This window comes from Mangifera indica, chromosome 13 (assembly GCF_011075055.1).
Source record: "Mangifera indica cultivar Alphonso chromosome 13, CATAS_Mindica_2.1, whole genome shotgun sequence".
Lineage (NCBI taxonomy): Eukaryota > Viridiplantae > Streptophyta > Magnoliopsida > Sapindales > Anacardiaceae > Mangifera > Mangifera indica.
In genome coordinates, this window is record NC_058149.1 from 8020270 (window position 1) to 8037950 (window position 17681).

General features: G+C 31.4%; 3 protein-coding genes across 3 annotated transcripts; 1 reads left to right on the plus strand and 2 right to left on the minus strand.

Moving 5' to 3' along the window:
- Positions 1 to 377: 377 nt before the first annotated feature.
- On the minus strand, positions 378 to 2312 carry LOC123193919 (pentatricopeptide repeat-containing protein At4g31070, mitochondrial). The gene has a single exon (XM_044606997.1). It carries the CDS (start codon positions 2247 to 2249, stop codon positions 414 to 416), a length of 1836 nt encoding a protein of 611 aa, XP_044462932.1. The 5' UTR covers positions 2250 to 2312; the 3' UTR covers positions 378 to 413.
- Positions 2313 to 7703: 5391 nt separating this feature from the next.
- On the minus strand, positions 7704 to 8411 carry LOC123195320 (heavy metal-associated isoprenylated plant protein 28-like). The gene is made up of 2 exons (XM_044609009.1): positions 8227 to 8411; positions 7704 to 8141 (listed from the first exon to the last, which is right to left on the minus strand). The coding sequence occupies exons 1-2, from the start codon at positions 8309 to 8311 to the stop codon at positions 7864 to 7866; spliced, it is 363 nt and encodes a 120-aa protein (XP_044464944.1). The 5' UTR covers positions 8312 to 8411; the 3' UTR covers positions 7704 to 7863.
- Positions 8412 to 10104: 1693 nt separating this feature from the next.
- On the plus strand, positions 10105 to 12375 carry LOC123195177 (3-ketoacyl-CoA synthase 15-like). Its single transcript, XM_044608819.1, has 3 exons — positions 10105 to 10587; positions 10674 to 11258; positions 11697 to 12375. The coding sequence occupies exons 1-3, from the start codon at positions 10189 to 10191 to the stop codon at positions 12234 to 12236; spliced, it is 1524 nt and encodes a 507-aa protein (XP_044464754.1). The 5' UTR covers positions 10105 to 10188; the 3' UTR covers positions 12237 to 12375.
- Positions 12376 to 17681: the final 5306 nt, after the last annotated feature.

The following is a 17681-nucleotide window of genomic DNA, read 5'->3' on the forward strand; positions in this document are numbered from 1 at the left end:
ATCAGATTTAAATGTAAAATTCCCAAATACATGCTAGGATTTTACATGATAGTTCAGGTTGCTTTAAATTTCCCAACTGGTTTTAGAGTTGTATACATACCACTACATTTCATAATATCTTTTTTATGGATAAAAATCCTCTCTTTTTATGAGTTGTAACAATTTTTTTTTTATCAGTTTAAATTGAAAATGGAAGTGATTTTCTCTCAGTTATTATTTTTTTTAAATTGAATGGGGTGATTTCTTATTCGATAATAATTTCAAACTTTTTATCAACAATTTTATCGTATGTATAGTGATAATTTAATTGATTTAACAATTTATACCAGCCAATAACATGATATTATGACAGTCTTGAGGTGGAGGCACAATATTAATATGCAAAATTTGGGCTGCTATGTATACTCATTGTCCTAGTCAATTCTGCTGAATCCATAACACTTAGTCAATCCCTTTACTCTCATCACTCTCCTCACTTCTTCTACACCAACCCAGTTACTGCATTCAGCATAAATCATACTTAATAAAGTGTAGTTGGCAGCATTCTCAGGTTCTGACTCTAGAAGCTGATGTGCAAGCATTTCTGCAACTTTCAGTCTTCCATGCATCTTACAAGCTGATACTAGAGAGCTCAAGAGTTTTGTACTCGGTTTCATTGGCATTGTCCTCACAACCTCAAAAGCATCTTTAATCTTTCCTGTCTTCCCCAGAAGATCAACATAGCAAGCATAATGTTCAGAACTTAATGAAATTTTGCAATCCTTTATGACAATGTTGAATATACTTTTTCCCTCCTCGGCAAGGCCAGAATGATTGCAAGCTGATAAAATGGAGAGCAGTGTAATGGCATCCGGCTCTATCCCTCTCCCAAGCATCTTATGCAAAAGCCTCAAAGCTTCTTCACCGCAACCATGAAGGCCGTAACTGCTGATTAATGTGCTCCATGACACACAATCTTTGCAAGCCATTTCATTGAATATCTGACGTGAAGCTTCAAGATAACCACACTTTGAATACATATTTATTAGTGCATTCCCTATAAAAACATCAGAATATAGCCCAGATTTCAAAATATAGCAATGGACTGCATGTCCATGGCTCAGAGAAGATAGACTGGTGCAAGAAGAAATCATTGCCAATAAAGTAACTGAATTTGGTTCATGCCCTTCCCCTTTCATTCGATTAAAAAGCTTCATAGCTTCATCACAATCCCCGAGCCTTGAATAGCCTGCAATAATTGAACTCCAGAAAACAACATCTTTTACTTCGGATCTTTCAAAAATAATCCTGGCAGGACACAACGCGTTTGCACATTCACAATACATATGCATAAGAGCAGACAACAAATGATGATTTGAGTGAAAACCATGACGATAAGCATACCCATGAATGGCTTTCCCATACTCTATAAATTTCGATTCAGTACAAGCTAGTAAAGCAACAAGCAATGTAACTCTGTTAGGCTTAACCCCTTCTCTCTGCATTGCTCTAAAGCAATCAATAGCCATATCATATTTTTTATTATCAATGCATCCAGAAATCATGGCAGTCCAAGAGACCTCATTTTTAATCTCCATTCGATCAAACACACGTAATGCTGTCATCAATTCATGACACTTGAAATACAAGTCTAACAAAGCAGTTGACACAAAAACTGACTCTTGAACAATTCCATGGACAATAACAAGAGCATGAATTTGCCTTCCCACACTCAAGTCTCCATTCTGTGCACAGAGTGATAAAACGCCGGCAATGAGCTCTGGCTTTGGAACAAAACCACACAAGTACATTTGCTTAAGCATTTTTAGTGATAAAGTATAATACCCACTTTGAGCTAAACAATTTATGATGGAATTCCAAGAAATAATGTCTCTGTGAGGCATTTTATCAAACATCAAGTATGCTGATTCAATTTTGGAATACTTAGCATACATGGTGATGAGAGAATTGGAGGTAACTTGGTCAGAATCAGAGCCTGATTTGAGAGCAAAGCAATGGAGTTGCAGGCCATAGTGGAGGTAGGAGTGAGAGTCGGAACATGCTTTAATAACTGAAGGAAGAATCAAAGTGTTTACATTGTGCCCTGTCAGGTGAAGGTGGTATTTGTAGAATTGAAGTAATTGGTCGTATAATTTTTTTGATTCGAAGTCTTTGAATTTATTTTGAATGGCAGAAATGGATAGTTCAGAGGGTTCTATGGTTGTTAATGGTCTGATTGAGTGGGTAATTTGAGTTTTGATTCTCAACATTGATTACATGTTAAAGGTCAGCCATAGGATGTCCAATTTCCAAGGATCTTTGATTAGTTTCGGTGTGTGCCAACCATTGGATTTACGGTTTGCCTTTAATTACGGGAGATTATAATAAACACCTAAAAGTGAAGGGTGTTTAGTGAAATTATCTAAAATTCTAAAGATTAAACAAAAATACCCTCATTTTGAGAAATAACTAAATTGTCCTTATATGTAAACCCCACATTTCCCACGGAGTTACTGTTTAAATTTAGAGAAAAATTCAAATCTCCCACGGACGCAATAGGTTTTGGTCTTTTTTGTCAACTTTTCGTATTTTTCGACAACTGAAAATGATAAATAAGAATAGTACATCATCCCACTTTTTGTTTGAATCACTTTATTGTTAGGAGTATTGAGATTTGAGGAAGATTTTGAGGTTTGAATGTTTAGGGTTCCGATTTTAAACAATACATAAAATGTTTTGCTTGAATTTCTTGAGGCATTGTGTTATTAGATGTGTAAATTTGATTTGTGTTGAAATTAAAGGCTGAAATGATGATTTTTAATCGAAAAATGGGTTAGATCTGTTAGCGCTACGGTAATCTTCCACAGACGCCTGTGGGGTGGGGGAAAATTTAGTGTTTTCAAAATTTTAGGGGGAGAGGGAAGAGGGGGAGATCCACGGGGGTCCATGGGAAATTTTACACTGAACCGTGAAAACTGTGGGTTGGGTGGAAATTAACCTTTTTTAAACTATAGGGCTTGCAGGAGACAGAATTTGAATAACCATAACTTTTGATCCGACAGGAGTTAACGGGCCTGTAATATATCAACGCGAAGTTCGTTTTGAGCTCTATTGTTTGGAGGCCCAAATAAAACTATTTTAGTGTGTATTATGTAGTTTTTTTGTTTTATCAAATTTAAGATTTTTTGTTTTTATGATTTTGAGCTTGTTTGTAATTGGGCTAGATTTTTTGATATGTAGTTTTCAAATTTCACATCTGTCTCTTTAGTTTTGTGCTTTTTTAGACACGTTTTATGATCTAATTATGAAATTTCAGATCGATTTTTCAGTTTTCTCATTTTTAAGCTATTTGAACGTATAGTTTTCGAAATTCAAATATGTTTTTTCAGATTTTCGAGTGATTTTTTTATTGTTAACATTCAAGGGTATTTCAATATATCTATTTATTCTTAACATGTTATTTAAATCCTTTATATATTGTGTATTATCAAAATGCCCCCATATTTTTTTAACATTTCATTTAACTCCTAAATTATTATCAAATATCTAAATGCCCCCTTTATATGACATACAAACTAGATTTAACAAATAAAATTAAGTTTTGAGTTAAGATTCATATAAATACTTTTTTTTACAAATTGATTTTTTTTATTCGAATTAAAAAATACGAACTTCTTCATTCCGAATGAACCCGTAGTAATTAATATTAAGTAAAAATGAAAGTGAGAGTGAGTGTTTAAGTGATATAAGAAGCGTATATAATGAGAGTGAAAATGAAAGGGTTTATATAGATGTGGTGAAGGATAATTTTGGTATTTTAAAAAAATTAGGGCATTTTTTACTTAGGAATAGGAAAAATGAGCATTTTTGCTTAATAAAGGATAAAATGGGTATTTAATATAATTTCCTATTTAATAACCCAACCTAGCCATCTAAAAAAACCCCAAGTTTCACAAACTATCATGTTCACCCAATTTTTATTTTCAAAGGTTAAATTTAAGTGTAATTAATGAAAGGCCGAATGACTATTTCCCAAACGAGGTTTGATGCAAACTCAACTTTCTTTTTGTTAACTATTAAAAATCTAAATATTCATCTATTTGTTAAATTTCATTGTTATTTTAGGGGTAAAATCATTATTTAAAAATTTTATTTAAACTCATATTTTAGAATTACCCTAAAATTTTAAAATGTTTATTTTTACCTCCTAACCACATATTTTCTAAATTTAAAAACTGACTCCCCCCCCCCCCCCCCCCCTCAGTCTAGGGTTTTAAACCATCATCTTTTTTCCTATTCAGCTACCCCCTTAGATTTTTAGAAAATTTCAGTTGACAAATTCAGACCTATTGGCTAAAATGCAATTTTTCTTTGTTTATGGAAATATGCAGTGGTTTAAATGACATTTTACAAACTACAAGGTTAAATGGTATTTTACTAATAGGGATTTTTTAAAAATATTTTTCATTTTAGGGGCAAAGTAATTTATCCTGTATTTTCAGTATGCATTCATAATGTAATTCTAATAAATTTAATATGTTATTATATGATTAAACAAAAAGGAAAATGGTATTGCCCTAAACCCTAAACTTAAACTTTGGAATGAGAATATACATCAACCAAGTGTGATTCAAGACCATTTCTCTTGTATTTATGATTATAGTATAACATGTGTCTCAAGACATATTCTCATGAGTTTAATAGTTATATATGTATGTTTCATGATATCTCAACTAAGGTTGAAAAATACAAATAATGAAGTGAATAAATTTCTTTTGTTTCTTTTGACACTAAAGGATAGAAAGAAATTATAAAGAATATTAACAGAGATATGATATTGTTTGTAGTCACTTCATTGGTACTATTCCTACCACACTTTTAGATCATTGATTTGTGTTTTTTTTTTTTTTGTTATTAGTAATCGTGATCATGTACGATATTTTGTCAATTAAATATACTAACAATATCTTGGTTCATGATTGATAATTATGTTAATTGGATGGATAATTGTAGTGTAATTTATCTTTAAATTATTTTATTTTCTAAAAATAGTGGTCTTTTATGAGTTAAAATGATAGCTACCTAAGAGTGAAAAATTATTTTTTCTTAAAATAAAATTAAAATAAGGAAAATCAAATTAATTGCCCTAAACAATAGAGTTCTAAACAAAATTATCCTGTTTTTTTTACATAAAGCAAAAAAATTGTGTTAACAATAAATGACCAAAATACCCTCACATATAAACAAAACCAAATCAAATCCCCACCCATTTCCCCCAAAATCATTGTTGGAAATTTTGAAGAAATCTCGAGGCTTCCACAGGACTTCCAGTGACCGCTCACAACTTCGACTTTTTTGAAAATGGCAAAAAAGTTGAGTTCATCGTCCCTTGTCTTTTTTGAATAATTTTGGTGTTTAGATTTTATTGGTTAGATGAAGTTTGTGGTTTTTTGAACAATATATCCTGGGGGAGGAGGGAAAATTTTGATTTTTTTAAACAGTGCAACTCGAGGGAACTCATTTTAGGGGGAAAATTGTGAGTATTTTAAATAGTAAAACTTGTGGGAGGGAAGGAAATTGTTAATATGGCAAATTGATATTTTTTCTCTTTTAGGATTTATCGACATATAGTTTTCGAATTTCATATCTATTTTTTCTGTTTTAAGGTTTTTTTCAAGTGTAGTTTTCAAATTTCAAGTTTATTTTTTTGAATTTTCTCATTTAAAGATTTTTTTATGTGTATTTTTCGAAATTTAGGTTACATTGTTTATTCTCCTATTCTAGAGTTTTTAGATGTATAGTTTTCAAATTTTAATTCCATTTTTTTTTTCATTCTAAGGGTTTTTGATGTGTTATTTTTGAATTCAATACCTTTTGATTTTATGCACAACTGATTGTTGTTTCAAATCAAATTGATATCACACTGTTCACTCAACAGCTGGATAAATCCCTCAAGAGTTGTTTCACATCAAATTTTAATCACTCTTTTAGGACCTCCTTTGTATTTCATTATGTTCTGATAACTTTGACTCTATTCTTCTTCGTAATAAACAACAACATAATTTGTCATTTCAATAATTAATCTAATTAATCCTACAATGACCAATATTAGTAAAAAAATAAACATTTAACAGAAAAATTCCATTAACACCCCATAAAATTTGTATCAAAATACCCCATAAATTTTGACATATTTCATTTAAACCCTCATATATTGTTTATTATCAAAATGTCTCTTATGTTTTCCTATCATTTCATTTAAACCTTTTATATATTGTCAAATGTCAAAATACTCTCACATTTTTTTAATATTCATTTTATGGCACAATTATATATAAGTATATAAAATATAGGAACTTCATATTTGCATAATATCGAAATGCCCCTGAAATTTTTGTCGTATCTCATTTAACACCCTCATATTTTGTCAAATTTCAAAATGTTCACTATATTTTCTTAATAATTTTTTAACATCCTCATACATTGTTTTATATCAAAATGCCCCTATATTTTGTAAACATTTCATTTAACATCCGTATACATTGTCCAATAGCAATATGCTCCTTATATTTTTCTATCATTTCATTTAATGCCCTAATATATTATTGACTATCAAAATACAACACCCCCCCCCCCCCCCCCCCCCCCCACATATTTTCCTTATTTCATTTTATGGCACAATATTATATAAGTATGTAAAATATACAAACTTAATTTAACAAATAAATTAAGTTTTCGATTAAAATTTGTATAAATAGCTTGTTATCACGAATTGATTTTTTGATTCGAGCTCAGAAACATGAATTTTGTTTCTTTCAAATGAATCCACAATGTACGATTTTGAGTGAAATTGAAAAATTTGAATGACATGAGGAATGTATGAGAGTGAGAGTTTGTATAAAAGTGGTGAAATGTATATTTGGTATTTAAAAAAATGGAGTATATTTGCTTAAACCCTTGAAAATGAGGCTTTTTTGCTTATGCCGTTGATAGGGGGCATTTAATTTAATATCTCTTAAAATAATTAATGTTGTATAAGAGGGAGAGTATTAGAAAATTTTCTATTGTAGGCTAACAAGGGCATTTTTGCTTATGCCCTTGACAAGGGGCATTTAATTTAATATCTATTAAAATAATTAATGTTGCATAAGAGGGAGAATATTAGAAATTTTTCTATTGTAGGCTAACATTAATTATAATTTTAGTTTTAAAAAAACTGGATAATTAGATAATCTAATGACAATTTACAGATGGACATGATAAATAAAAATAAGTACAATACATTAAAAGTTATAATCTAAACATACAATATTAATGTGATCTTTAAGGTTTATTGGATCTTTGAAGAGTTTAATAACTTACTATCTTGTGTATTGATCCTACACACTAAAGAATCAATAAGTTACACGGTAGATGTAGACATTTCCATCACCTAGCCCGTCCACATTAAAAATCTTGCATCCGGTCTCTTTACTTTTCTTATCTTATAAATCTCATATAGTAGTAGACAACAAAGTCCTATTGGGTTCTAATTGCTGATATTGTAGCTTAACTTACGCAAAGGTTCAAATTGCATACTTTCATTGGTGACAAGAAATTTCATCAATAAATTCTTTTACATTGTCATAATCAAACAACTATAAGTGTTATATTTTCATAAGTTCCACTCTAACGAATTTCATGTTAAAACTATTCAAATATGTCATACCAGACCATTAAAGCTACTTGAATATGTGATACCATTCATATCCTGACCACAACTCTTATATCATCATATAGATTTTACCATTACAATTCAAAATTACAATTATTGAAAGCAAGGGATTATTATGTGAAGCAATAATATTTCAAAGTTAAACGCAATGCACATAGTGCAGCTTTCATCTAAATCTTGGCAATCTTTGATATCGTAGAATCACAAGCAGTAGTGCGTTTGGAAGTTGCATAAAGAAACCTTGGAATAATGCAGCGGTAACAACTAGGCAGCCTTGGACTCTGCCCCTCTTGCAATTGCCAGCTTGATCTAATTGATGAACATGAAGATGATAAAACCACCGCTTTCCTTCCTGATTTCTGAATGCTTTTTACAACAACTCCTTGATCCACATACCCCAACACCCTTATCTTGTTCAACACCATATCCATCTCCACACACTTTACACCTATCAACAAAATACTCAATAATATAACATTAAGTATATAATTAACTGGCATTATTAATTACCCTATTCCGACTTGTATATGTACCTGTAATCTTGCACAAGGCTTTACGCACTGCCTTTTCACAGTCTTTGCAGTGCAGGTGTACCTTCAGATCCACCACCTGTAACATGTATACGTATAGAATCAAGAGCCTGAGTAAGTTAGAGAGGAAAACTATCGAATTAATGTGAAAGTTGTTGATATATAATGGCCTAAAGTGGGGAGAGAAGAAGCGCAATGGATGATGTGAAATGATTGTTTGTGTTTGTGAATTTCATTATAGCTTATAATTATGTGCAACATGCGCACGGCCGTTTGCAGCTCACATTACTGCAATATTACTCAAAGTTATAATATAATATATTATACATGTCCCTTACATGTCATGATCAACATGCATGTCATACATGTCTTCCAATTCATTTTTTTTTTCTCGCCTGAATTATCTCTAACTATTATTTACGGGGTTGATTCTATCAATTAGTTTTGATAATTGAACTACAATAAAATTATGTGTATCCACTTTTTTGAATTAAAAATAAAATAATATACATTCACATGATAACACATAAATATATATCCATTTTTATATTAATAGTGGGTAACCTATTTGTGTACTCATAATTGGTACGTATAATATTGCTCTTTGAACAAAATTAGAATTAAGCACTAAATAATTCCAACATAAATACATGAGCAACATGTTAGAATTTCTTAATTTTAGGGTTTTAATTCTAATTTGACTTATTCTAATTATAATAGGAGTGTTAATAATATCATAATTAAAACAAGAATATCATATTTTCTCTTATTATTTATTTATTTTATTAGAATTTCAAATTGACTAAAGAATGTAGTTATTAATATTCTATAATACGATACGATACAGATAAAAAATGATACATATTATTAGATGTATCGTAATTAATATGATACAGTGAACGTATCATATGATACACTATGTATTATACGATATGATACATATTATCAATACAAATTGATATACTTTTTATAAAAAATGACAATGTAGTAGAGGTGTATATGAAAAATTTTAAACTTTTATAAATGTTCATAATGTTTTTTTAAATAATGACTGTTAATTATATTATTTTTTAAAAACTGTATCATATGATATGATACAATATTTAATATATGATACATAAAATTAGGTTTTTAATATATAATACGATACATCATTTGATTACTATACTAAAAAAACAAATTCTAGTTCACTAAATATTGGAAATTATTTACATATACATATACATATACATATACATACATATATATATATATATATATATATATAATATATATATATATATATATATATATATATATATATATATATATATATATATATATATATATATATATATATATATATAAAAGTAATTTCTTTGGACTATTTTTCTTGAGCAATAAAATATAATTCAAAGCATTTAGCCAATTTGAAGGTTGATTCTCTCTAAATGATCAAATTAGAGGTTGATCTCCTGAAGTAATTCAAATCTCAATCTTTCTTCTCCATTCTTATTTTAATTTTCTCAATTTTGTTAGAAAAAACCAATAGGGTTTTATCACAACAGTTATTCAGTTTGTACAGAAAGTCTTCTCTACAATACTAATAACCGATAAAAAAATTTCAGGTCAGTCTATAGTTTATTAGGATATTACTTTCTTCATGGATTACTACCACACACACCATTTATCTTCTGCCGCAGACCTGCTGCTCCATGCCTTCATGCTCAAAACGCCTCCTTTCTGTTACCCTCCTCAGTGTTCTTCTTCACGTAACTTCATGCAATATTGTATTATTTTATTTTCCTCCGCGGCTCTTTTATTTAAATATATATATATATATATATATATATATATATATACACACACATACACATTCCATTGTTTGTCATCCTCTTCTTCAATCTATTCTTGTTAAACTTATTTAATTATGTGAATTATTAATTCTTTGATTTGCATCTTACATTTTTCTTGTTCGATCTGATCATGGCTGCAGCAAGAGAGCAAGAGATAATTTCCACTGAGATTGTGAATACGGGTATCGAAGATTCGGGCCCATATGCAGGCTCATTGAATTTCTCCGTCAGGGTCCGCCATGGCCTCCCTAATTTCTTGAATTCTGTTAACTTAAAATACGTGAGGCTTGGTTATGGCTATCTCCTTTCTCATGGCTTTTACCTCTTCACTGCACCATTTTTCATTTTGATACTCAGTGCTGGAATCGCCAAGCTCACCTGGAATGATTTCTTCCCCCAATATGACCTCTCTCTTACTCTATTAATTTTCGGATTGCTCGCCTTCATTGTTTTTCTTTGTCTTCATCTAATCCCTCGCTCAATTTATTTAGTCGATTTCGCTTGTTATCGTCCGCCGAATCAACTCAAGGTAATCCCTCGCTTTCTAGTTGAATCTTCATATGCAGGCTTCTTTTTTATTAGTATTGATACGTTTGATGAAAAATGTTTACATAGATTTCAAAGGAAGAATTCATGGTACTAGCAAGAAAATCAGGCAACTTTAATGAGGCTGCCCTGGAATTCAAGCAACAAGTTCTCAAAAATTCCGGAATTGGAGATGAAACTTACCTGCCTAGAAAAGTTTTTTGCCCCGGTTACAAGCCAAATTTAAAGGATGGTCGAGAGGAGGCAGCAATGGTATTTTTCGGGGCCATTGATGACCTTCTTGCAGCCACCAAAATCCGGCCAAAGGAAATCAATATCCTCGTCGTCAACTGCGGAGTTTTGAACACTACGCCATCACTCTCTTCAATGATAATAAACCATTACAAATTTAGACATAATATTAACAGCTTCAATCTTGGTGGCATGGGCTGCGCAGCAGGAATTATCGCCATCGATTTAGTAAGAGACTTATTGATCGCTTATCCAGGCTCGTATGCTCTTGTTGTTAGCACAGAAGTCGTTAGCCATACCTGGTACTGCGGCAATGACCCCGACATGCTTCTCCCTAATTGCTTCTTCCGCATGGGCGCCGCCGCAATGTTGCTCTCAAGCTGCCGCCCTGACCGGTGGCGCTCCAAGTACCAACTCAAACAGGTACCAAAAACAAACTTAAGTTCAGAACTTGAATACCAAAATTTTGTTCTCGAATACTCTGATGCAAGATCTAATTTACATAAACATATAAATTTAACCTAATTCGCACTACAAAAAAATATTTAATTAAAATTTTTTAGACTCATAAGAACACTTAGAATGTTACTAAGATTATCTTAATCAGAGTAACTAAGATTATTAAAACCTAAATGAGAAATTTAAATAGATAAAACTATACTATATTAGTTTTAGAGTAAGTACTTAATCAATATATAATAAATTATTAGATCTCATCAAAAATCAATTAAAACTAAAAATCTTAAATTTATCTTGGTTGGTTACTTAATCATATATGTAAACAATATTTAGAAAAAAAAAGTCATAATTAATGTAAACTTATATCATAATATTTTCTAACATCTCATACATGTCTTGCAGCTGGTTCGAACGCACAAAGGCATGGATAATAGAAGCTTCAAGTCGATACATCTAAAGGAAGATGCAGAAGGGAGGCGAGGGCTATCAGTGAGCAAGGAAGTGATCGAGGTGGGCGGCCATGCCCTCAAGGCAAACATCACAACTCTAGGCCCTCTAGTTCTACCGATCTCTGAGCAATTTCATTTCTTCAAGAATTTGCTCTCCAGGAAGAAAACGAAACCATACATCCCAAACTACAAGCTGGCGTTCGAGCACATATGCATATTGGGGACAAGCAAGAAAGCGTTGGATGAAATTCAGAAGAACTTGGATCTCACACACGAGTACATGGAGGCTTCAAGGAAAACTTTGGAGCGATTTGGGAATACTTCGAGCAGTAGTGTGTGGTATGAACTGGCTTACTTGGAGGCAAATAAAAGGATGAAGAGAGGTGACAGAGTTTGGCAAATTGCACTGGGATCGGGCATCAAGTGTAATAGTGTCGTGTGGAAGGCTCTTAGAGATGTTGAAAGGCCTCAGCAGAGCCCATGGTTTGATTGATTAATCAAATTAAAAAAAAGTTGAAAATTGATTCATATATAGCAATGTCTGTAAAACTTCTGCCTAATAATAACTGAATTTAACTTACATCTAGAAATTCATGGGACTTTTGACATAAATCAAGACACCAATTATTAACTACATTGATTTATTCTGATTTTGGTGTCACTTCTTGTTATTCTGCATTAGATTGATGATTAGAAAGGGGTATGATGCATTAATCAATAGTAAATTTATGTGCACTGTTGAGAATGGATTTGGTTTGTGTTTTGTAAAATCTGTTAAGAAATAAAGAGCTGTTAAACTACACAAAGGACCATTTGTATACATGTTATTCATTGAGCACACTTCAATAAAACATATCTCCCATAGTCAAAAGAATTCTCTCGACTCCTCCTTGTCTCTCTCTTCTAAATCTTGTTCCCGAACCCTAGATCTATACGTTTTTCTGATTAATCTCATGGTATTAGAATCATTTTGACACATGTCTGCAAAGACAAATCCTTTGCTCGTCCAAGATCTTTGTAAACTTTAACACCCAAAACACTTCAACAGTGTTTTCTTCCAACTTACAAGTCATCTCATTGAAGTTAACTTAAGAAAATTTTCAATGCTAGAGGTTTTAAGTCCTTTTTATGGTTAGTACTCACATCTTGAAAAATCACTTCGACGATTTGGTGTCTCAACCGTCTCCGTTTGTGTAAGTAAGGTTAGATAGCTCTAATTTTGAATCAATTTTTGTAAGAAAATTTATCCAGACCATGTGTGATGGAATAAAACTGATAAATTGCTTGTTAGTTGACTATTGGCATCACTTTAGATGGTACCCTAGCTTCTAGAGGACATTATTAGTGATGAGGAGATAATCAATTGTATAAAAGATGGTCTATGTCATGCGCAGGTACATCTCAAGTGTATTTTAGTCATTTTCAATATTTGATAAATGTTTATGCATGAGTTATGATTGAAGTGTGTTGTATGGTCGTGCTTGCTAGAAATACACGCTTTGTTAGGGGTGTACAAAAAAAAAACTGAACCAAAATCAGAATTATGGGTACTTGACTTTCAATTCTTGTTCCTACCTAGAATCTGTCTATCGTAGATAGGTTATGGTTCCAATTTTGTGGAACCAACTGGTTTTGGTTCCAATTCTAGTTCCATCTTGTAAATAGTCAGATTCGAAACCAAGATCGAAATGAAAAGCAAAGAAATTAAATGAAGAGAGACATGATTGTTGCCTTTCTTTATTCATTATATATATAGCTTTTAAAAAATTCAATGAAACAAAGTGGCAGGGCATAGATGAAACGAAAAGGAACCTTAAAGATATGAAAAATTTTGCACTGACTTAGACTATGGTAATTTGTTGTTGACTAAATTTATCATAAAGCAGAAAAATCTACGATGTAATGAACAAATCTCTTTTATTTCATAACTTATTTAATTATACTTACCTTCCTCACGTTTAGTTTTATTGTTCAAGTATTACAATTAAAAATACCAAAATTTGCCCCTAGACAATGGAGAAAAAATAGATAGTCAACTAGAGCATATTTGGTTTTTAAAACTGGATAAAAGTATTTATGTTTGTATCTATAAACATTTGTTAAATTTAAAAAAGATGAAAAAATTCTAATATTTTAAATAATGGAATTTGAAATATAACATAGGTTCCAAATAGAAATCGAAACCTACTTAAAACCTATAAGTTTGATTCCTACTTAAAATTGACCTTGTAGGTTCCAATTTTTAAGAATTGGCTTATTTCGGTATGATTCAAGTTTCATAGATTTTTATAAAGTACCTAGTATCGTTCACTCCTAATGCTCGTACATATGGTGTAAGGTCATAATAGTTCTTTCTAGTATAAGATGTGAAAATTTTTTGAGTCTAAGAGGGTATATGATCGTGCATGTTGAAAGTGGATGCTTGTACACCCAATAAATGGATAAAGCTTAACTCAAATTTCATGTACAATCGTGCATGAGGAAGTGCACAATTATGCATGAAGTTGATTATCGGATAAAACTTGACTTTAGAGATCAGGAGACATGACAAAGATGAATGAAATCATCTAGATAATCATTTATTAAGGTTGCAAGTCAAAGATGACTGATGTTATTTGGTGAAAATTATATAAAGAAATGAGTGTTAGTTGAGAAACATAATAAAAACTTTTAGAGAAAGAGAATAAAGAGTGAGAGAGAGAAACACCTTATTTAGTATCGTTGGAAAGGAGAAAGTTGTTGAATTTCACAGTTACCTTAAGAATGAGAATTTGATAGAATCCAAGTAAGTTGGACCCTTTTTCACGCTAGTTTAATTGATCATGTATGAAACAAGCAATGATTTTATAATTATAGGGTTTCATGTATTGTTATTGTATGTTGTATAAGAACTACAGTGATAAACGATCATGGGCATCCTTACTATTTAATTGAAATGATTTTGTTGAAATTATAAACTGGAATTAGTATGTATAATGGATTATGATGTTTCAATTGAATGACATGCATGTTAGGATACAATTTTTGGAATGGAAAGCATGACCTAGTGTAAAACCTTCAATTTCAAGTGTTAGGACACAGATTATTGCTTGAATTTCTAGAATTCCAAGTAAGTTGGTAGTGCACGATCATGCACTTGGACATGAACAGTTGTGCATAAGTTAGGTAGAAGATAACTCGATCATGCATAGGGTTCACAACTATGAATATCTAATATAAAGATGTATGGTCGTGTCTTACCTATGCATGAAATATAAGATTTATGGTTGTGCATAAGGGGAACAACCATGGGCATGAAGGGTGCACATTCTTAATTGAGGAATAAGGAATGTGTAGTTGTGAAAAGAGGGTGAATACTCGTGCATTTGCATAAACAGTGAGTAGGTGTACATGGATAGTCACACCTATACATATGGCCTAAATTACACTTATACCACTATGTTATGTGTTGGAAGAAGGGATTAGATAAGTAATCCTTAATAAAGAATAATTTAAAGCGAGAATCAAAGGATAAGTGTTCGAATGTGTGAAATATGACATAAACCTTAAATAGATTAGTTTTGAATAGAAATTATGAATAGTTGTATATGAATAAGACACAATGAAAGGATCATATAAAACCATTCTATATGTGCAATATGGCTCAAGAAAGCATGTGAGAGCAAGTAGAATGTAGCTAGACAGTTATCTGATGCTTCATGCACATAACACTAAGATGCCCTCAAAGTAGTTTATTTAAGTTAGGTATCCATGATAAAGGAAACTGTAATAGATTATTCCTCACGTGCTCAACAAGATGTTTCATGTATGCATCCATGTTAATAGCCACCAAGAATGGTTTTTATATATTAGTCCAATTAGTCAGAAGTATATGACAAAAAGGAGATTACGATAAATAATTTATTGTGTGGCTAAGTTGTCGATGTCTATCCAGCCTAAGCCCACTAGTAATGTGCTATGTGTAACAAAATTAGGAATCACAAACATCTAGGATGTCGACATGAGATATAGCTTGCTTTCACGAGATATATAAGATGTTTGAATAATATGATGAGTTTGATTGATACCATGAGTCAAGGACTAGTTATTTGGGATGATAAGACTGTAACATTTAAATCCTTATACAACATTTTGAACACTTAAGAATAAGGATTGTAACACCTTTAGATATGCTCCAAGGGGATTATCATCCTTTCAATATGTATAGATTTGAATTCAGATCGAAATGGGTCAAAATCAGGAAGTCAATATCCAATTTAGTTTGATGTACAATTGAGGCTATGAAAGAGATACTTGTACATATACACCTATACCCTATGAAGAGTTACAACCATACATTACCTAAAATTAAGAGTGTTGAATTTGTCAAGAATCTCGATTGAAGGTAGAAAGTACAAATATATAAAATTGCCTTTAGTTGAATAAGAAACCCTAATTTTCTCTATTGATTATGATACAAACAGAGAGAGAGAGAGAGAGAGGAAGAGAGTTTGTGTGAGAAAGGAGGAAAAAATTGACAACCATCCGTGAAATGTTTTTGGTCGTAGAATAAAAGGAGAAGAATGGGCATCGATGACGATACTACTTGCTTGCAAGATATAGGTAAGTGTGACGATCTCTTTTCCTAAATTTTATGAATAATGATTGTTTCTTACTTTTGGAATAACTTATATTGATTTAGGATTAAAGAATTGATATAATTTTTTATTCATGCATGTTGGTAGTTATTTTTGTCTTTTTTCTTTGCTTTTGATTTTAGGGGGTTTAAATTTTATAATGGTTGTTTAAGAGTTGGAATGGACATGTACCATGAGGTTGGATGCTCGTTCATGTCTTAAAATAGGTAGATTTGTCATTCTACATTGGCTGCATAAAAATGGCTAAATGTGGTAGGCTGAATGATTATGCATGGGCGTATACACATCTGTTCATTAGTGCAACAAATTTGAAATTAGATAAGAGTCAGTTTTCTGGTGAATTCAAGATATATCTCTATTTGCATAACTACAAGAACAACCATTCATAGCATAAGAACGATCACTCATAGCATTATCTGGGTAAAATAATAAGGTTTGCATAAGTTGTTTAGCTCATTCTGCATTTTATATTTTCAGAGCACAAAAGTGAGAGAGAAGAAAGGTTCCAAGGCAACTAGATATGCTAAGAAACAATCAATTGCCACACTAAGACTTTGCTAAACATAAGAAGAAAGTTAAGTAGAATGATTCACTTAGATCATGACTTTGATATTGGGTTTACGTTGTTGAATTTGTAACCTATGGTCATTAGAAACATGTTGTGTTTAATCTTTGAGTGATATTAATATGTTATTGGGAAAATGACTATTTCCCACCCAACTTTTAGCCTAATCTCAAACCCACACCCAGAGGAGTGAAAAGCCCAAACTCTCATTCATGGTCAAACTTCTGTTAATTTTTTCTGTTAAAAAAAGGGGTAAAATAGTCATCTTCCCTATGTTATTAGGGATAATGTTGAGGATATGATTTGATGTTTATGACTTATGTAATGATTATAATCTTTATAGCATAGAAATTATAAATTATGCATGATCTGTGAACTTGATGAATAATTGAGTTTGTTAATGATGAAATAGACTGTTTAGGGTGCTTAAAGATGACTCTAGATGAATATGTAATTGTTAGTTGTTAGATTTTCGTAGAATATTTTAGAAACACATCGGTTAAATTTTTATAGATAATAATGAATGGTTGTGTCTACATGCAAGGACGTCTGTCTCTCTCTTATATTAGATAAAATATTCTCATTTGTCAAAGGGACGAGTGTTATATGGTTAAGGTCATGACGATTTGTTCATGATATTTTAGGATGAATGATTGTTATAAGGATGAACAAAAATGTTTGATGAAAGAGGTTAACATCGTTAGCCTACTGTTAGTCAAAAGGCTGGATGAATGCC